Source organism: Drosophila virilis, chromosome 3, assembly GCF_030788295.1.
Source record: "Drosophila virilis strain 15010-1051.87 chromosome 3, Dvir_AGI_RSII-ME, whole genome shotgun sequence".
NCBI classification, from domain to species: domain Eukaryota; kingdom Metazoa; phylum Arthropoda; class Insecta; order Diptera; family Drosophilidae; genus Drosophila; species Drosophila virilis.
In genome coordinates this window covers 19,308,246-19,330,674 of record NC_091545.1, presented here as the reverse complement: position 1 = coordinate 19,330,674, position 22,429 = coordinate 19,308,246, and the positions used below count along the sequence as shown (strand labels likewise).

General features: G+C 42.1%; 2 protein-coding genes across 2 annotated transcripts in view; both read right to left on the bottom strand.

The window, feature by feature from the left end:
• Positions 1-2,768, bottom strand: part of Ten-m (teneurin transmembrane protein Ten-m) — a 332,752-nt gene extending 329,984 nt beyond the window's left edge. The window contains exon 1 of the mRNA XM_070208255.1: positions 2,287-2,768. Coding sequence (XP_070064356.1) covers positions 2,287-2,314 — 28 coding nt within the window. The 5' untranslated portion in view covers positions 2,315-2,768. The remainder of the gene's footprint in view (positions 1-2,286) is intronic.
• LOC6622406 (probable serine/threonine-protein kinase cdc7) overlaps positions 1-22,429 on the bottom strand; it is a 120,196-nt gene that overhangs the window by 53,691 nt on the left and 44,076 nt on the right. Inside the window, exon 4 of the mRNA XM_032434718.2 lies at positions 11,615-11,995. Within this exon, the coding sequence (XP_032290609.2) occupies positions 11,615-11,995 (381 nt within the window). The remainder of the gene's footprint in view (positions 1-11,614; positions 11,996-22,429) is intronic.

The following is a 22,429-nucleotide window of genomic DNA, read 5'->3' as shown; positions in this document are numbered from 1 at the left end:
GGCACAGGGTATTTCGCAGTCGAGTGTGTTTAACTAGACAATTCTTTTTTAATGTTGTTGCCCATTCGGCAGGCTGAGTGCAAGTAGCAAACAAAAGAAAGGCGAATCGAGCAACAAGGAGAGACAATCACTAGAGCAACATCGCATTCGTGCACTGACACACCCACACACGCACATGCACACACATATTTCAGTGTGCACATACACACATAGCCAGGCAAACTAACCGCCAGCGACTTGATGATATTTTTTCCTATGCAAATCGCATGTGGTTCCTGCTCGTTTGCCTGACTAGCACTAGGCGTGCGTATGAATACATCTTTTTATAAGCGTACGTATGTAATAATGTATATAAACGCCTAGTTGTCTATATAAATATACACATATGAGGTAGATGCTATGTAAAGCGAATGAAGTAGAAGCTCAGCAGCTCAACAAATGCCTTGCAGCTACATATATTTTTGTATTTATATATATATATAAATATATAGATATATGCACGTAGGTGTGTAAATAAATACATCTATAAATGAAATTGAAAAATTCCAAGAGACACTGTTCCCCCTCCACTTGTCTGCAAGTATGCAACGTTTATTATTGAATTCAAAGCATTTACAAAAAAAGAAAGAAGCAATATGAGGAAGAATTTGAAATTGGAGAAGAGCCAGCAATGCCCTAAGCCGAACCAAAAGAAGTTAAGATACTATCGGATACAATGCTTCATATTTGCAAAGCATTAAAAAGTGGTTGAAGGGAAGAAGTTGTTCCAAAATCTATTCAACAGGCAGAAAAATGCATGGATCGAATATGTATTAAGAATATTATACTAAACACCATCTAATGGGGAGTCAATCTTGTCCTGCGCGCGTTGTGGAGACTGGCAGCTAGAGTTCTATAGAGCCTTCATAATTGAAGTTGAATGAAAAAATTACTTTCTTTAATCTGATTAACTAACAGCATTATTACCTACAAATTTTTAACAAATTTCATTTTCCTGTCACTCCTATAATAATTGCTTAATCAAATTAGAAACACTCTTTTAACGGATTGAAAAAACATTTTTTTTAAAGGCATTTTAGAATTTTTTTTAGGTATGAAATTGTTCTCTATATGAGATAAAATAATGCTTGTTGGCGCTTTAATACAGTATTTACCATCAGATGGGTCTAGTTTTATTGACTAAGGTTTTGCTATTGAGCAATGGAAATACATTTCTGGCTCTCAATCATCTTCCTCAACTGGTTAAGCATTTCTTGGCACATTTTGATTAACATATTTGAAGTCCTTAATCACTGTCAGCCTGTCTCCTAGAGATACGTGTATATCTCATCTGTGGAAGTCAAATCTCCAATAAACTGTCAAGATGTGCCAAATCAGCTCAAATAGTTTTAACACCCGAACTGTGTGAGTAGCCACAGCTTCTGTTGGGGCGGACTAATAGATACATGATGCATGGCATGAGGCCTTTCAAAACAAGAAATGAAAATATGTAAATTGCATACGAAATGGACAAGAAACTTGGGTATAGACACATACACAAACATTTCAGCATATGTATGTGCGTATGACAATCTGAATGTTAGCTAGCATGTTTGGTATATTATCATATATCGGGTCCCTGCAGTCCTCTCCTGCATGGTTTCACGAATTTATTGTGTAAGCATTTACAGCACAACAGAAAGCGTTTGAAACACAAAGACCCAATGGAAAAGACAAAACGGGAAACTCTATGGTGCTCTTTTTATACCCTTCCAAGAAGTATTACGGACTTGTTTTATAAATTAGTTTTATGTTTTAGGCATCCTCTACTGTAAACATGTTTCTTCTTCTCTCAGACATTTTAAAATTTGAATCTTGTTTAAGAGAAAGTGGCGTATGTGTAAGGGCAACTAATCGTCGGGACTCTGGAGCTTAATGCTCTTTACAGTTTTTATAAATATGTGCACGCATTATTGATTAAATATTTTCCAGCATTTTCTCGTATTTATTTCATTTGATAAGTAATGCAGCAGGCAGGCTTCATAGCTGCGTACATTTTGTGGTCTCGCAAATGCGTTAAAAGCCTGCATTCAACGCCTTAACGAGTGCCTGGCGAGAATCTCCCACAAAATAACTCATTTTCTGTGGCCGTCTGAATGTAGATATATAAATATGTATGCGAGGGATATAAATTTGTGCAACAAGTGTGGGTGCAACATATGCATAGACATCTGAGGGAGTAGATTTACCTCATAAATATTAACAGTTAAATGATCTTAGGCTTTGCATTAACTTGCAGTCACTTACCTTTGGGACAATCAATTTCATTGTACATTTAGTAGCAGCAGGCAACGAGAAAACAAAAACCGAACCACAGGCGACATTTTCATTTAGTTTCGGGTGATTAAATCCGCTCGCGTGGCCAGTAAAATTTAAAGTGGTTCTCATACAAATTTGATTTTGTTTATGTTATTATATTGAAACCGATCAGTTTTTGGGATATAAACTACAACCACGGCCTCGCCCTATTTGCCTTCACATTACCAGCAGGCGCTCATTGTTTATTTGCCTTTTTGTTTATCTGTTTGATTGCTAATTTAAATTTTGAATATGTTGAAGCAAGTAACAAAAGGCGCTGCCGGCTATTTGAGAAAGTTTCGCTGTTTAGTTTTAGTTTTGAGGGTTTGTCTTATTTGCCCGCGAATTATGTGCGTGGCAGCTGTCGAATCGGCGCATAGTCAACTTTATCACCCGCCTCCGGCTGCTTATATTATGGAAAGTGTTGTAATTTAAGAGCGAAGAGCGATACATGCATATTAACAAATAGACTAAGCTGATTTATATAATAATTAAATGAATTATTAAAGTTTCTAGCGAAAGCTTTGCACATTTATCTCCTAGGAATCGCTACCTTTAAAAATTACAATTTTATATAAAAAATAGCTGATTTCAAACCAAAATATAACTGGAAAACTTAATGTTCAGCATACGCAACGTAAAGCGGAAACGAAAAATGAAAGCAACAGTAGTATAGAAAACGCAAATAAATTACTGCGATAGCTGGAAAGCTTTAATGTCAAAAGTCTGACACGCACACACAAACTCACACACACCCTAAGCTCTAGTCAAATGTGCAGTAAGTAGCCAGTAAAACGCTTAGGAAAAAGGCCCAAATTCTTGTTGCATACTGACACCAGTGAAAATTATGGTTTTCCTTGGAGCGTTATGTTTGCCAACTTGTTACAGTCACTGAAGCACACACAAGCCTACTGCACTGTGATGGCTACTTGGAAAGAGTTTTTTGGCGCCAAATGACTTTATGATTTAGCAACTATAGACACTTGGACAGCACACATTGTTCGCTTGCAACTGGCGGCGTATACTTGATATTCACTGCACTTGCAATATTGGCCATTTGGACGGCATTTCGAAGCACGTCGTTTGAAAATGTACGCTAAACTGCAGTTAAGACTTGGCCGCAGCAACAAAAATTAATGCAAAATTGTATACACACGACACGAGAATGACGACTACGACAACGACAACAGCAACGACGACGCTGACGACGACGGCGACGACGACGACGACGACGATTGCGACGACGACGACGATGGCGACGACGTCGATGGCGTTGGCGAAGAGGCGCAGCAGCAGAAACAGCAGCAGCAGCTCATTGTTGCGCTTGCCACATTGAATGCGATGCGTTATGGGGGCGTTAGCCTGATGCGACGATGCGACTACCGGCCACATTTCAGCATCAGCTTCGTCGTCTCCGCTGTCGAGGCTGCCGTTGCCGACAAGCAATCGCGCCCACACACACACACACACACTCATACACGCACACACATGCACAGATACACTCGGAGATGAGCAACAGTCGACGCTGGCAGCGGCAGAGACGAGAATTTAGTACCGAATGCTCTCGCCGTTGCTCTCAAAACCGAAATTCGCCAGCTGTGTTTGGCTGGCTGCCGCACACAATAAAAGTTATGCAAAGGCCAAAATAGCAGCGGACAGCACCTAATGCAGCCCGAATGGCGGCAGCAGCATGAGAATTCGTTATCGTGTAGGTGTGTGTGCGAGTCTGTGTTTGTGTGTGTGTGTGTACGAGTAAATGGCTGCCGATGCCTCTAATGAGGAACAAACTTTGTGAGTCGCCCCGCTTGCAGCAAGCTTATAGGGGCCAAACTTTCGTCGAAGAGCTTACTTAGAGCTTTCTTCTTTAGGGGCAGAATATAGGGTCAGTTTCCCCTTCTAAGTTTATGGACTGTACATTGAAAGCTTAAAGCTGTGGCTAAAAGCTTTTAACATAAGTATGTTGAATAACATTTATAGTGCAAGCAAGCTGTTATAAATCTGTTTTGTTAATAGAGTTAATGCTATATAGAGTTATTCAAAAATCATTTTCAGCTTCAACTGTAGCTTAACTTAAAACAAAACTTTTGGCAGCCTTCCTGTTACAGCTTGCGAAATAACATTTTGAGCTCTGCACTATTATAGCATTACTTTAACATTAATAGCATTAAGCCGTTTACAGATATCCTTATGTTATTTAACATTATCTAACCGCCCCTGTCACGGAAGGGGTAGTTTATAACTTAACGATACTTCTGCAAAGTAGCAGAGATAAGAGTACAGGAGGGGTAGTAAATGAGAGAGCACTAACTGTGAGCGGGAGCACAGCAGTCAACCCCTGCTAGTAATTGGGGTAGCAGACAGAAAGCGACTTTCAATAACATGTAACCTGTTAGGAAGTTCTGAATTGAGGCGACCGAATGACTGTAAGCTGAGCGATGGAATTTCAAACATGTAGAGCCTTCTGTGATTTATCTAGAATTTTTCCCATATATAAATTTAAATATTTATCGATACTCAAATATTACAAAATCCTGATTTTTTCAATTTGAAAAACATTGAAAGTTGTTAATTATATTTAAGCGTGCCCTGTTGTAAACAGTTTTATGGCATCAAATACTTTCCGGCTGTTATAGCTCAGCTTTTCTCAGTGAACGAGCTTTGGTGTGAGTTAACTGCAACTATCTTAAAGTTCAGTTTATAACAGCGAGGCTACTATAAACCCAACTATAAACGGACTGTACACTTTGTACTAATAGCGCTTTATTAATAGCATACTTGCAGGTACATCGCTCGAAGTTAATTCCAATTTGCTCACCTGCTAGTAAAAACTCATCATTAGGTCAAAATTTCACTCGGTTTCTCCCCCTGCAGATTCTTTTTCTGCTTGCTTGGCATATTTTACTCAACTTGTTCCAGTTGTTGCCTCAATTTTGTAGCATTGCTCGCCGTTTTTATGATATTCATGAGACTTGACTGCTACTCAACGTGTGTGTGTGGGTGTGTGTGTGTGTGTGTGTGTGTGTGAGCGTAAGCTTGTGTGAGAGTGTGCATCACGTATAAATATTTTACGACGTCCTTCAGTCATTTACTTTTATTGCAATATTTGCTCACTCAACGTTTATGATGATCATTTTAAGCCATTTTTATGGCCAACTGCTGTGCGAATTGCATGAATCACGGACCCGCTACTCGCAGCAGCACTCATGTGAGCACCCGTGCCCCAAGTGCCCTTAGGAGTCTTTCACTCTCTCCGTCTCTGTGACTCTTTCACACACTCTCACTCTTTCTCTCTCTCATTTACTCCGTCTCTGTCTGTCTCTGTACCTGTCTGCATCCGCAATGTTGCTAAATATTTGGCCACCTTTGGCCACTTTGCTGCTTTTTATATAAATGGCAGCTCATTAAATTGCTGGCATCGTTTCCGGCTGTAGTTGGGGTCGTAAATTGGTCAGGTGTTTGCAGCCCCTGCTCGTTTAAGCCCCCCGGCCGGTAGCTCTCGTACTGTTGCATACTTTTGTGCGCACCTTTCTGGCACAAAATTCTAATTTGGTCTGCAAGTTGTCACATCATTTAAGCTGCTGGCCACGTAATGAGCTGCAGCTCAACCAAAGCCAACCTTAACTGGGCAACACGACTCGAACTTCAGCTAAAGCTAGAGCTGGCTTTTGCACGTGCTGGCTTACAGGCAACTACTGAAAACTATGTCAACTGCAGCTTGTATGCCGCCCAAAACTATGTTAAAGTTAATGCCACTTTTGGTTCAGCACTTAAAGGACACGCTCGATTGCTTTCCGGCCTGTCCTGAACTGTGGCTCTGATGCACTCAATATTTCAGCAGATTTCGAGCGCAGCCGGGCTGAACAAAAAGTGCACTTCATTTGATTTAAATTGATACGATGTCAGTTTGAATTTCATTTAGAAAATGGCATGCCCAAAAATTTGCCAACCGCCACTTGAGCGACAGAATGGAGCGACAGCAAGAGCGGCCAGAGTGTGGGCAGACCGACTTATAAGTTATAATGGCCTGACCACAACTTCCCACTTGACAGCAGCCAAAAGGCATGCTCAAGTGCTTGGATACTTAAGAGCAAAATGTATTCATGTGAATTGAAGATGAGATGGCGCGCTCAAGCTCGAGCTTTGTGAGTCCGCACTCGACATTACCAAATTACAATTGCATTCTACACAAATGGGCTAAACTTAAGGCAGACACTCAGGCGCACTTTCTTGAAAACTTACTCGGCCTATCAATAAGCATCTTTGGCTTACTGACTCGTATCTAACTTTGTTTTTTTGCGCGGATATACTTCCGTCCTCCAGCCATCTTGGCGGCACGTTTCTGTTACCTGTCGGGAAGTATCCAGTAGTGCAGCGCCCGAAAGTCGTCTACCATTTGAGGCTTTTTAGTGCATCAAACTGGCATTTTGTTTGTGTCAATAAGTGTATTCTTGTGTGTGTAAGACTTGAGTAGGCGTTTCGTTGTGCTCCAATGAACTCTGTTGATTTGGCAAGTCATACACGATTGGGCAGCTCAAAGCGAATCGGGTCAACATAAGTCAGCTAAAGTGCAGCGAAGATGACATGTTTTTCTACCATCAACCCATTCAAAATGGGCCCAAACGATTTTGTGCAAATGCACGTAAGAATTCGTTGAAAGCTTATCGGACCCCATAAAATATCTATATTCTTGAGCAGCATTGAGGCGTGTTCCCCCAACTGTCCGTTTGGCCGTTTTTATAACCGAGCTGGACACTTTAAAGTTGGCACATGCAGATCAACGAACATTGATTGTCTGTGTGACTGAGGGGGTCTAAGTATTAGAGAAAGTCGTGAAACTAAAGAAACACAATACAACTTAATTCAATAGCTGGAATAATCTTCAAGGATTTTATCAAACGGCTCACCAAATAATAGTTATGCACTTTACATAGTTTACAGGACCGATGTTACTCAATGAAGCGTTCGAATGTTATTCAATTGGGCATTGGCAAAAAATTAAACATGTGACTGCAGCATACACGTACACGTGCACAAATGTTAAACGCGCCCCCACAGTTGCATTACCCACATCCGAGTCCCCAGTACCCATGTCCGGGCATCGAACAAAAACAACAGCAATTGCTGTTGCAGGCTTCACTCTTCCCCCATGAAAGCACAGTCCATTGCACACACATCGACAATGACAAGTACATGGGCATAATAAAGTCTTGGAATTTATTTTTATGTGCATATAATAGAGGGCAGCTGACCCATCCGCACGCCCCTTCGCATAAAACCCAACCATGCCCAATCATGCAGTCCGCCCCCAAGAGACGCATTTCATCTGAAAATACGGAAAATGTTATTTGCCTGGAAACTCCGAATCTGAAAAGCGGCAATGCCTCTACAAATGCAAAAACAAAAACAACAACAACAACAACAACAATAACAGTTACAAGGCAATGTAAGCAGTTGGGAGGACGCAGACTAAACCAAACAGGACCAGAAACCAGGACCCTGTCGTTTAGTGACTTACTTCGTGTCGAATGCATTGCCCGAAACGTCTGACAAAATGTCTGCAGCGAATTTTCGAATTTTGCCAATATTTGCGTAGTCATTCGGAGATTATCCTAATTGAGAATCTCGGCGTAAAACTGGGGTTTTCCAGAACCCTTAGGGTTGGCTTAGGTTGATGGCCCCAGGGGCTGATGGCCACCGATAAGACAGGTCAAATATATAGATACATGTCCCCCAGGACGCAGTGCAAGGAGGCAGGATGTGTGTAAAGCGGAAGGCGGAAGCATGAAATTGTCGCAATTATATAAAAATGACGATAGCAAAAATTATGTGTATCCTCAAATTTATAGCAAGGTGAAAAAATGATGTCTCCATAACAATTTATTCAATAGAAAATCCACAATTGAGTCTCATATTTGGAAATCTTTTTAGTTTTTCACTAGAAAAATAAATCAATTGGGTATATTTGGATCCACTTCCTGACAGCAGGCACCAAATGAAGGACAAACAAAAGATGTCTTGACCACTATCCAGCATTCCCCTTGTCAATATGTCCATCCGTCCGTTCTGTCACAATTCATTACGGACACTCAGGAAAATATATATAAAGTTTTTGTTTTAGATTTCGTGACAAATGTACAAAATGTACAAAATTGGTAAGGCCATCAACTTACCCCCCGACGATATTATTACTAGAAGCAAAATATTTACACAGGCCCAGGTCTAGGCCTGAATTGACTGTGCATGGACAAGTGGAGCTGGCCGGATGGACAGGCAGCCGACTGTCGCAGCCAAAAAGGATTACTTATCGCATATTTTGACATAAGTTAAGTTCATCACTGAAATACGAGAGTCAATTGTCCAATGCCAGAATATGTTGGGGGGGTTAAATCCAATGGGCAGACAGACAGACAGACAGGCAGAGAGATAGAGAAAGAGAGAGAGAGAGAGAGGAGCAGCCACTTGGTCGTGTGATGGGCGAATTGTGATAAGCCGACCGTCCGACAGGACAGCAAGGTCTGGGGTTGAGGTTCCACCACCGATTGCTCCTTTGTTTATAGGCCTTCTACGCCTTGTTTATTTGCATTTGCCTGTTTGTATTTGCACTGAAATCGAGGCAGGAACAGCACGATGGCTTCGGTTTCGTTAAATTGGCAAAAGTCTGCAGCACAATTGACAGCTTAGGGTAGCGGCAGCCGGACTTGCAAAACAATTGATGGACTTTCTGGACATATGCACGGAGCTTCGCTTTGATTTTTCGTACTTATTTAAAATGCGACTGCTAATAATGCTTTATTCTACACAGCCCAGAAAGGGACAATGGCCAAGAATTTAATTCCGGTTTAAATGTAGTTTTATTTTTCGGTTTCCAGCTGCCATTGTTAAGTAAATATATAAGGGCATAAAAGGGTTCCAAATCGCTTCGAATCCTTATAATACTTTCCCTAACTTTTGATTGCGTAAAAGGCTTTTCGTTACTTTGACTAAGGAAACAGAGAAAAATGTAAACAATTACCTATTTTTATAATACTAGGCACACGAGCTACCCAGATTTCTCTTTAAATTCAACTTCTTATGGCAAAGTCTAACACTCTCAGCGCCGCCAACTATCTCTTTCGCAAAACATATACTAGAATATATGCATATGTGCATGTGTGTCTCATAGTTGGCTGTTGATACTTGGACATGTTGTGTGGTGGGTGTGCGTGCACACATGCTGACGGTCTTGGAGCTGAGCTGTATGCTCGGGCCATTCAGAAGCCAAAACAAGTATGGGTTGCCTCTAACAGAAAGTTTCTGCGCAGTATATACCCTGTACCTTTCTCAGCCACGTACATTATTGTTAGTCTTGTCGTAATTAGTTAGACATGTAGGTATTTCCTTTAACAAGTCTAAAGTAAATTATACCGGGAATAACTTTTGTCAAAAGATAATATTTAAATAAATTTATAAACGAAACTATACAACATACTTGCAAACCAAATCGTTATACCCTTTCTAACATAGTTATAAATGGGTGCAGGGTATAATAAACACAACAGAATAACAAAGGCAACAGAGCAGCAGCTAACCAAGGACTCGAGCCCAGTCTCCAACCTTAGCTCGGGGATTGAGATTGTTCTGACTACTCATCCACAGCCGCGCCTGGTTATAAAGATATAAAATCAGACAACTGCAACAACAAACAAGCTACAACAAGCTAGCAGCCAGGACGCTGTTGTCCCAGTCTAGTGGCCGACGTCTGGCCTGCCCTGTGCTCTGTCAGCTGCAGCGGCGATTTGTAGCGCCACAAGGATAATCACACTTTTAATCGTGATTTAAGTTTATGGCGCTGGGTGCTCGTTTAGTTTCTTGTTACCCGACGCGTTGCTTGGCAAGGATTTTCAATTTTTTCCATGGCTTCATCAACATCGAAGGCAGGGCGATGTGGGTCCAAGCGCCTTGTTAGCTTGCCGCTTTCATATTTATATTTTTTAATGATTTTTATTGCATAACTGGCGGCATCTTTGCCCGCCTGGCATTGTCCTGTGCGGCAATTGCACTTTGCCACATTTTATAGCTGCCCCAAACGGGCGGCCTTCCAATGATTTGTTGATAATGCATCCAAACAGGAGAAAGCCCAATGAAACTTTAGTCAGGCCACGCACATTAAACTGGCTTTGCTTACGGGCGACTTGAATATGAGATTTCCAGCTTTCCCTAGCCCAATGGGAGAATCTTCCGTTTAAGGAAGTCAAAATCTGATTTGGATCACAAGTGACCCCATGTTAATATTTACAATATTGCAGTTCCACGTTGAAATAGAATCAAATAAAGCAGTTAGTTTAACTATTTCATGCTCAGCATGCCCTCCATTATTATGCTCGGCCATAACAAGGTGCAGCACCCACATAAATCTTAGCCATAATTTGCCACACCTTTGCCAAGCGTTTTACCCTGTAATTTGTAGCTGTTTTTTTTTGCAGCTAAACAAACTTTCCCATACCCTCATCGAGAGACTCTCTGTCTTCTATACGCTTCCCTTAACAAATTATGAGCTCTCACATTAATTTCACGCTGCCGCTGCTGCCACGTTGGGTGCCAAGTTTGCCAGCCTGGATCTGGAGCTGGGACTGAGAATTGGGTTGAGGCTGAGCCATAAGTACATTTTTGTGCTGTAATTAGAAGGCAGTCGCAAGTTAAGGAAAGGCTAGTGGCCAACTTGAGCATTGAGAGGAGCTTCCTGCAGGATCCGGAACGTAGATCGGGGGGTCTGGGGGATTGGCCACTTGAAATGCAAATTGCGTGCAAATTATGGCAAACTGCCAGCCAAACAGGCAGGTGAGCAAGTTTTTTGATTTGTTGTGCCAGCAGAGGTAAAAATTATGCAAGAGTGGAAATATTACTTAAGGCTCGGAAGTTTTCCTTTTAATTGCTCCAGCTTCAATTCAATTTGTAACTAGGGAGTTAACGTCAAAGATGCATCATAAAATAGCAGACAGGAAACTGTTAGTACCCTAATCAAATTAAATCGTGTTGCCAAGTCTGCAGACGGGGTTTTAACTAAAGCAGCTAAAAGTCGGAATTTCATTTGTTCACTTATATCCGAACCTTAAACCAAACTAGTTGCTAAGCCAAATCAGTCGAATCAGGGGCAATTTTCTTCGTTGCGTTTGTAGCCCTGGCTTAAACTTATCTCTCCCGTGAAGGTGCTTATAATTGACAGCTTTGATTTCTATGATTGCGCTTAAAGGGTTCAAGGATATATCTATATGTGTAATATATGTAACTGATAACTCACCGTTATTATGAGTTAAAAACGCATTATCTGCTTCTGAAGATGATGATCCTTGCTGCTCGTTGTTGGCATTCGACGATGAGGATGAGTTAGAGAAGTCATACGGATGGTTCAAGCTATTGTTACCGCTCACAGCAGCAGTGGCAGCCAGCGCTTTAAATAGGTGTGCGGTGCGTTGTTGCTGTTGTAGTTGTTGTTGTTGTTGTTGTGGTTGTTGATGTTGTTGTTGTTGTTGCTGTTGTGGCTGTGGGTTGTAGGGATTGTTGTAGATGTTGCGTGTGTCAGTCGCTGGCTGCAGCTGCTGCTGCTGTTGCAGGTTATACTGTTGCTGCTGAAGCGTGTTATTAGCGCTCAGACCGTTCACCGTAAAATGGCGTGATTTTCCTGCAAGACAGGGCAAAAAGAGCAAAAAGATTAAGAAAATGGGTAGCCTGTCTCTTCTACGCTAAAAAGCAGGCCAACTCAAAAGTTAGAAGCTATATTTATCTGGAAAATAGAAAGAAAAAACATAACAAACGTCGAAAAAGTTTGAACAAAAAATTAAACTTTTTGCCATGTCATGACAGTTGGCAGCGCCACCCGCACCTCGAGGGCGCCATCACTACCCCTACCCCTCCTTCACCCAAACCCCTTACACGCTTAATTGCATGCATTGAAATATGTAAATGCCCTGAGAGGGCAGCAGCATGAGTCTGAGTTTAAATTTTCGAGGGGCTGCGAGTATAGAGTGTGGGTGAGTGTGTGTGAGTTTGGTTGTGAGTGTGGTTGTGAGTGTGTTTATGTGAGCCTCAATTAAACCATTTTCACTGCCATTCACGAGGTTTGAGGTTATGTTTTTGCTTCGTTTGCTTTGCCACCTATTGTTGCGTTTCACATATGAATTATGCATGGCAATAATAACAACAATAAGAACAACAACAGCAAACGTTGAAAGAGCCAACAACTGCGTGAATTTGTCTGACTGTATGTGTGTGTGTGTGTATATTGGTGTGCTTGAATGTAGTTGTTGCTGTTTGCGGAAATAATGTTGACGCGGAAGCTGTAATAATGAAGCAGCAGCAGAGCTGCAAAATGTCGTCTAACGATGCCCGCATCCCGCCCCGAAAAGTATGCTAACCCTTTCAATTTTCCAGCTCGGCCAAAAAGTTTTACCCTTCTGCCGCTGCCGCTGCTGCTGCCACTGCCTCAACTGTTGCTGTTGTTGTTGTTTTTTGTTTCTTTTGCATATTAATTATGCATGTGTTGTTGGTGTGAAGGCATCAACACATTGTTTGAATTTTAAGCAACAAGCAGCAACAGTCTGAGCCCACCTACTGCCCCTACGCCTCCTTTCTATGACTTTGTCAAGTCTCATTTTATGCTCTTTACCCACTGAAAATGCAAACAAAGGGTATAATAAAGTTGTCACGATGTATGTCATAGACAAAACAAGTAATCTTTCCATTATCAGCATCAAGGTTCGAGTCGATCTATTCGTGGATTTTGTCTTCGGCCGTGCCATTCCGTATGAATGCGTTTTTATTGGCACATCGACTCCAGAAAAGCATTCAATAATCCCGACTATACAACCCCTGCAACACCTAACTTCTTTAAGAATTTAAGCCTAGGATTACGCATTTGAAGGTCTTTAGACTTTGTTATTTCGATTCGGATGGAATATATGTGTGTTTGTAATTTTGAGGGTATTTTCTAGTTGGGCATGCTCACGCAGAGCATTCTGACCTATTGTAATTGCCTTTTCCTGGTTACCAGCTGATGTGCTACGGCTATTCAACAGCCAACTGTGTAAATATTAAGTGTGAAAGATAACGAGCTAATAACTCAGTTAATTTTGATGAGTTAATGTGTTCGGGCGAGTGTGTGGGTGTGTGTGAGTGTGTTAGCTTTAAATGGTTTTGCTTTTTTTTTAAAGCACAATATCTTAAGAATCGGAATACTTTATAAAAAAGACAACCTATATTCGGATTCCACATCAAACTAAAATAATTTAAGTTTGACGATCTCTTTGCCGAGCAATTAGAGAGACAAGTACATAACCACGTTTAATTAGATCAATTTAAATATTGTATAAAAACTATTTTCAATCGGTGCACTTAATTGATGTACATCAAGTGTGTGTGTAATTAGCTGAACATTTTCGTGGGCAATATTAAATTGCGTTTTGTGCGTGTGAAATTAAATTGTTTTGTCGCTTTATTTAAATGGCTTATAGAGCCAGAGTAATTTCTGTGGACATCAATCGATTGTGCGTCGATTGCGTGTTGGCCTAAATTTATAGCATATCATTTACATATTGGAATCCATTAATAACTAACAGGATTTATATATATAAAAAAAGACTCCTTGAATGCGCACTTATTATTAAAAAAAAAAAAAACAAAAAGTGTATAAAGTTTTGTTGGCTGCGTTTTGGTGCTGGGAGCTTGTTAATTGTTAATTGGCAGCAATTTAAGCACCGATTGTTTATTGCTGAGCTTCATTGGATTCGGCTTGAAGTGAAAACTTTGAAGCATTTTCGTCTGGCAAAAGTTTCGAATAAAAACAATGGAACAATTGGAATACATGCATACCGCGTATAGAATTAAAACTCTAATGGGGGGTCGCATTATTAGCTTGGGAGCATTCTGCGCTTCGGAGTCTTGCCAAATAATTTGAACACAATGCTTGGCTCTGGCTCTATCGGCCAATCTATAAAGACGCCTCAGCCCATTTGCTTACACAAAATGGGGCGTTGATAATTTAAAAAGAGAAAAATGTCTGAACATTTCCATTTCCCGTCATTTTGCTGTATATGGGCTCTGGGCTATTTTTGTATATTTTGCTTTTAACAAAATTTGCCAAATTTACACTTCACTAAGACCCACAACCACATACGCACACTCACCCACATACACACACACAATCACACAACTAACAATAACAACAACAAGAATTTCAAAGCATAACAATGGGCAAAGTGTGATTCATTTTTGGTTCCGTTTCTGGAGAGGGGCTCGGCCAGAAAGTCGAAAAATAAATAAGGCAACATTCAATGCAAATTGGACTATTTACGCAAATTTTATTGCCAAGCACTTTTATATTTATTTCCTTGTTTTGTTGTATATATTTTTTCGTTTTTGTTTCTTTGTTGTTGCTAGTTGGCCGGGCCACCACATGTGGGCAATTGCTATATGTATTCGCATATCCTTGGAGCATACTTTATTCCTTTTATTCTGAACTGGAAAATCGTTGGCCCCAAGCGACTAGTAAATCAGGCAATTTGAAAGGCGCTTCCTTGACTTTCATTTTGTTATTGTTGTTGGCGTTAACTCTTGGCTAACCTTTTGGGGTTACTCGTGGCCCGTGGCTCGTCTGTTGCACAAATTATGCTATTTCGTGTCATTATTCTGTCGCCAAACGACGCGCGCCTCACTTGGCAATTGCCAGACTTTTATGCTTTTATTTGGGCCTGATTTCCTTGACTGTGTGGCCTGGACATAAAAAGCGTTTCCAACAAAATGTGTTCTTTATTGACATTTAGAGGCGACGCCGATTTGCGCAACGTCAACGAGTTGAATCGTGGCCTGAAGCCCTGTCAAAAAGCCCTCGCTGCCATTTGGGGGATTTACCAATAAATTCATTCTAGTGAAAATTTATTGACATTGCTTTTTAAACCGCGACGCGTGCTGGCAAACGATTTTATGGCCCCCGATGTATCAGAAATTGGCATTGAGTTGTGGCATAACTGACCTTCAAAGAAATATCTTTAATGCTTAGCAGCAAGAGTCAACTCGATATGGAAATAAACTACATCAAAACGAATGCAAGCTGGTACAGACAATCTTTGGGTACATACTATATCTGCCGACATTTTATGCCAGAGTTCAGCTGTGTTGTTAAGTTCAATGAATTTGTTTGGGCACTGCCACCTTCTCAAAACCGAAAACAAGTCTAACATAGGCCTTGTTCTAATCTATGCATTGACACATTAATTTACAGTCTGTTCCTTTACAATTTAAATGCGCACATTTTGTGGCATATGTTGAAGAGCAAAGCGAGGAAATGCAAAAACCATATGCCACGCAGCGCTCGATGGCCACAAAAGCCACCGCGGATTCACCAAAAGCAGAATGACATAATGCTAAAGCCCGCCGCCAGCTACACAGCGAGCCAATGAGTTACTTATCACACAAAGAGGCCGCTGAGTGCCAGAAAGGATGAGCTGTGCACAGGACACTGTCATTGATTATCGGCGCGTTATCTGCTGTTGCTGATGCTGCTGATGCGAGGAACGCCGCCGAGTTGCATGTGCTCAGCAAACCGCGAAATGGATTCCATAGATCAAGCGGGCAGCGAGAAAAAAAAAATAGAAGAAGACTGAATCAACTTGCATTGATAAATTAAAAGCAGCCCAAATGTTTGCCATTGCTTTGACATGTTTGACAACAATGGCACTGTGGCAGGGCTTCTATGGCGAGGTAGGGGTTTGTGAAATCTAGAGAGCTGAAAGTGGAAAGTGGAAACCAGAGCGCGGACTTAAGCCGCTGACAAATGCGATTGCCTATTGAAATTGAAAAACCAGAACGAAGCACAGCACAACCCTTGAGGGTTGCTTGGTTGGGCCAGAACATTTGCATTGATTTCAATTAATTTGCTTGTTGTTCTATTGCTGGCCGCTGTCCCCGAGCTAAAGTGGTCCGTGTTGTGTTTTGGTTTGCGTGATTGTAATTGATATTTGGCTTGGTTCACTGCTGGGTTGGCTCTAATTTTGATTTTCGGTCTGGGTCTGGGTCTGGTTTTGGTTCTGGTTCTGATTTTGGTTCTGGGTGCTTGCCTTGAGTCAAGTGCCCCTCGGCTCCGCAACGTGTCTGGGGAATTATGTAAATGCCAATGTGCATTAGAGACGCGACAGACTTTGCTAACTTCTTCCTTGACTCGCACCTCTAAGCCGTTTGGGGAGCATTGTCGCACTTTGCATTTGTCGCATTCTATGGAATTATTCAGCCCACTAACAGCGCTCAGCTGTGCGAATTTCTGTCCAGAGGGTGACAACAACCAACTGTCATTGGCAGCATACAGAGTGCTTAGATACGAGTACTAGATACAGCAAGGCAAGGTGTTGGCCAACCCAGCAATCCTCTTTGTCTTTTCAAGTTTTGCCTTTGCGGATTTGTTTGCGCCTCGCTTTTAGTTTTGTGAATTTCAAATGCAGCAACATCTGTTCAAGTATCCCAATGCTAATGCGTTTTATGCGAATTTCCTGCTAAGAAGGGTCTACCCCGCAGTTTTCCACATGACTTTATCTAAGATACACTAAGATACAGCGATTAGATAGCACTTTAAATGAGAAGTGTGATGATTAGACGCAGCGTCCAACTGTTAAGATCTTTTTATTATTGCAAGAAGTCTTTGAGCTGTAATACTTCGCGTTAAAGTGTAAAATATATTCTTGTTTTTTTGCTCTCAAAATGTTTTGCGTAATTTCCAATGCTAATGACTACATTTGCCTGCCCCTGCCAGCAGAGCCAACAATGGGTATACCAAATGGTTTGTGCACAGGGCGACATTTGACATATTCAACTCATTAAACCAACATTGAAAGATGCCCAACAATGGTAGGCAGCGGGGAGAAAGGCAGCTCGAGATCGCCGGCTGCGAGTGCGGATGTGTTTGCCAGGCTAATAATAAACACCCGACAAAAAGCGAATTCAAAGGCAAATGATGAATGCGAGAGTGCGAGAACAATGGCCACAATGGCAACAGGATCAAAAATCAGTAACAAGCACTGACGAAGGAAACGTGGAGGGTTCATTAAAACTGCGTTGCGACCATTCGTTAACCGGGGTGCAAAAACTACCCCTGGCTGGGGGGAGATCAAAGCAACTGCAACTGCCATTACCAAAATTTTTTATGCGTACTACTACGCGCAGCCAGTAAAAGCAAAACTTATTACAAAGTTGACATTGTGTCAAACACGAAATAACGAGCCAAAGGCGAGACGCACACGCGACCTGGACGAGGGACTTGGGCACACCTTTTCTGAATCCCGTCGAGCCTCGTGCGGTTCGCAGTCGCAATTATTGCGTTTGAATTGTCAACACCCCGATGGGCTATGGCTGTGGTCAAAATCGAAACGCTACAGGCGATGCCAAGCTCCCACTCCTTGCCTCTGCCTCTAACCCTGATGCGGACTCTGATTCTGATTCTGCGACGGCCTGCTCGTCGCTCCCTGGTAATCATATCGTATGTGTTTAACGCGTCGGGTGTTGATTGTTACAATAACGTCGCCCACAGCGCAGATTTACGCCTCTAACGAGACTGCGAGAGCGCCGAGGATGATGATGATGATGACGTCGGGCTACTGCCCAATGGACAGCAACATCATGTATCCCAGCCTCAATCCCAACAGCAATCTCCCATCGAACCCATCCTTGCCTTTTATGTGCAGGTTTCGCTGATGACCCAACGGAGATGTGGCAAATGTGTCATTATATTTAACAATTTTTGTGTTTGTGTGGCTTTTAGCACCTTCTGTAATTTATGACTTTTGCTTTCGGCTATCGCTGATGGACTCTGATTATAATTGGGTACAGCTGCAGGCAGCGGGTAGGATCTGAAGTGGGGTCCAATAGCATAGAAATTGTTGGTTGATGATTAGCAAATACATCAAATGCAACCGATGAAGAGACAAAGGAACAACTGTGACACTATTAACACCCGGCGATTCATCATAATTTCTGTGCCCAATTCTGATCCACTCATCTGCATATGGAAGCACACAATAGATCTAACCTCATTGTAAATCGAAACACTTCATCATAACTGCAGAAAAACAGTTGCCGCTCAGCTCACAAATGAAGATGGCCCCGATTGGCAGCCAGCGAGTAGGACCTATCGGTCCGGCTGATGGGTGAAGATGATATCTGGCAGGCAGCCAATAAATCAGATTTATTGGTTTTCAAAACAGATTTTCTGTGCAAAATACCAAACCACAATGCGAGTAAAACGAAATGAGTTCAATTTTCTTCATTTTTTTTGCGTTCTTTGCCATGGGCAACACATCACCATGGCTTTAGAGTGCCAACTTGGTCCATATGGCATGATTCGAGGATTCAAACTATTCGTGGGCTCGGAAAATCCATCAGAAGTGCGGTCGGCGCCGTTGCTGTTGTTATTGCCATTGCTGCTGCCGCACCCGTCGCATTGATGACACAAAGCGTGAAAGGATTAAGCGCGGCCAGGAACAATAAAAGTTCATCATCGCTGAGGATGAAGAACGGGCGAGCGCGCGCTGCAGCCACAGGCTCTGGCAATTTGTCGCTCGTTTAGTTGAGTTGTGCGACAAAAATAGAATAAATGGCACAGATAATGAAAAAAATGGACAGCTGGAGTCTAGAGCGTAAATCGCTCTCGAGGACTGCGGCCACGTTCACGTTGTGGCCGTTGGGCAGCTCCTGGTAATCCGACGATTAATTAAAAACGCTGCCCCTGCCGTAAAGGGCTTAAAATTGAAATTGATTGCAGCTATGTAGAGATCGCCTGGCTTATGTAAAGTTTGTGCAATTTAAGCAAAGTTGTTTATGCTAAATAACGTTTATATAAATAACGAGGCTTGACTGCGGCGCCTTTGGCGAAAACAATCACATTTATTGCTGACAAAACTCTCCAGGGAACTGGAATCAACAGCGGGCGCAGAGCACAAACTCATCTTCATCATCGTCATAATCATTGCCAACACCTGAAAGAAAGTCGCTTAACAAGCTCTTAACTCCCTAGGGCCATATGCCAAAAATGAGCTACAAAAATAAAAATAAAGCGCCCCAAAAGTTGAAAGCGAAAAATAAAAAGAAACACAATGCCAGAAGATCGTGAAAATTCATTTAGGCAAAGTTTACACGAGTAAAAAGTTAAGCATCATTTCCATGAAAATGTCAGAAGCAAATTCACGTTTGTATTTCAAATGAAGTTTCCCCATTTGCCACCCTCACAATGAATCACTCCTTTTGCCCTCCTTCAGACGCATGGCCTGTGAATACTCTTTGATTTGATTGGATTTTGGTTTGTTGTTCTTTCCATTTCGCCTTTTAGTCTAATTTTGCGTGCTCTTGATTAGCTGCATAAATATTGATGTTGTGGCATCGAATGGGTATGATATGAACAGAATTTTTGGCCGGGGAAACCGTACACGCAGGGGTGCTCTATAGAAAATGATTCACATGCAAATAGCTCTGAAAAAACCAACCGTGCACAGTTTCCCGTGCAGATGGCGTACGGCTCAGTACACACACATGACCAGCGGGTCCCAAAAACTAGATGAGCTGGTTGTTTAGGAGATTCAACCCCCAGGAACAATAAAAAGCCATGGCACTTTCTCATATCAATTAGTTACAAGCGAGTACACTGGATTCATTAGCGTGATAATTACGACCAGCCGAAGGGCAAGCAGGCCGACAAGGATGCTGCAGATGAGAACTTGACTTGGCTTAGAAAGTTTCCCACGCAGCGTAGAGAACGGAGAGCACAAAGGGACAACAAAAGCCAAAACACTTGGTCATGATGAGGCCGAAAATAATGTCAACAATTTGCACGATGCCCAGAGAAAGTGCTCAGTTAAAGCTTAAAGCCATGTGCCAAGCGAAAGTGCAAATGGAAATATAACTGAAAAGGGACATGGAAGTGGAAACAAAGATGGAAATGGAGATGGAGATCGAGATGGCGATGGGCTTGGAGATAAAGTCAAAGCTAACTGCTGCGACAACAAATTGCTGCTCAACGAAGCATGAAACTCAATTCTCGGCCAGGTAGCGCAGCAGAGCGTGCCACAAAAAAAATTAAACAAAAAAAAAGCGAAAGGACTACAACAATCAAGCGGAATTGCAATGGATCTACCGGCGAACCCTTCTGTGCATTTAATTGGACTAGAAAGCCGAAAGAGCTGTGGCTTCTTCTTCTTCTTTAAAGTGCAAAAATTGACTGAATATTGTACAATAGGATTTGGACTGATGTCTGTTGTCAAGACAATTGATTTCGACGGTTAACTCATTCCCCTGTGCCCAGGTAGACCCTCCATTTGTCTGTCACACACACACTCACACACACACACACACATACTCGCAAACCTTTTTGGAACTGAATTCGCGACGCATTGCTATTGATTTGTGTAAAATTACAGATGGAGAACTGCAGAATCGAACACGAAGCCACCCTTAGCTCGTATTCTCCTAATAATTTGCTCGTATTTGCTCTTTGTGTGCACTAATTGCAGTTTGTCTGTTGACTGCTTTGAGGTTGAGCCCATTGGGCGTATATTTGCTCAGCAGATTTGTTTGGATGCTTTTTGGGCTGGATTGGAGAGTTTCGGCTGATGCGTTGATGAGTCGATGTCTTCATGTTGCTAATGCTGATGTGAACTGATCTAAATTTAAATGTAATTTTGCGACTGCCAGAAATGGGATAATCTGTTGGACAAATATTAAATGTTTGTTCAAATGATTTCAGAGCTGTTTCTATCGGGCCTGCGAAAGCAGACGAACAAGCGTTGTTTCGATTCAAGACTCGAACCAGCTTTTATTGCGTTCGTAAATCCAGGTTTTGGCTCATGATTTAACCTCGACTAAAAAATTATATAAATATTATACTATATTAGAAGCAAAGAATGGTTAAGGCTTTATGCTAATGTCTCTATTAAGCTAAGTCATTCGCTTCGGATCCCGGGCTTAACTTATGATCCGGTTCACAGTAAGTGTTCGAACCGGCTTGCAGCCTTGGTGTATTTTCGCATTTTATTCGCACCTGTCTTAACTAGATATTTCCAGTGTTAACTAACTTGACCCACTGACACCAGAAATCAATATTCAATTTGGTCCTGACCAAGAAATAATACAATTATCATATCGCAATTTTTTCCGGCAGTTGAGCGATTAATAAGCCTAGCTGGATATGGTCCTTAATTCCCTTGGACTTGCACTCAATGTTTAATTTCCTACCAATTTATGCTATAAATCGAGGTTGTCGCTGCACTGCACCTCACACGCCAAAAACTGAGAGCCGAAGCCGAAGGCTCCAGCTGAAAGCCAATTTGCCAGTATGATTATGAAGAGCTATTGATGAGCTGCCATCGTCGCAAGGCATCTAAAATAAAGAGTGGGATAAAAGCTTGGGAGGGTTTGGGGTAGCAGAATACACTGTCAAACAAGTTCGCTGAACACACTGAAAACGGAGCTGGAACTGGAACCGGAGCTGAAGATGAAGATGAAGCGCCGGTGCCATCGTTGGCTGTTGTCAAGTCAAGTGGCAGACGCATATCAATGGACGACAGCAAACAGCAAAAAGTGGAGAGCAAAAAATTTTACTTCAAGTGTCAATCAGTGAGAAGACACACACACGCGCACACACACTCACACTCACAAAGTAAAGAGAAGCACAAACACACACGCACACACACTCACATGTGATGCAGACTGCTGGAAGCTAATCGATTTATGTTGTAATATTCAAAAAGTTCCCCATAAGGACGATGAGGACAGCCGGCAGCGACCTAATCCAGTGGCACTCCCCCGTGTCCCATCGTTGTTATAATTTCTCCCCAACCACCGATGCGGAGCTGCTGCGGCCATGGCCACGTGTTTGACTCTGATTTGAAGCACCCTGTAACTGGGTATATAGGGCCCAGGAACGAATCCGACGCCATCGGCCCACGGGCCAAGAGCCATGGGATATGTGTGAAAGTGTTTGTGCGTGTGTGTGTGTGTGTGTGTGTGTGTGTGCATCAGAGCTGATTCTGTTGTCGGTGTCGGTGTCTGTTTATCTGCCTTCGTTTGTCGCATTAAAATTGAATAA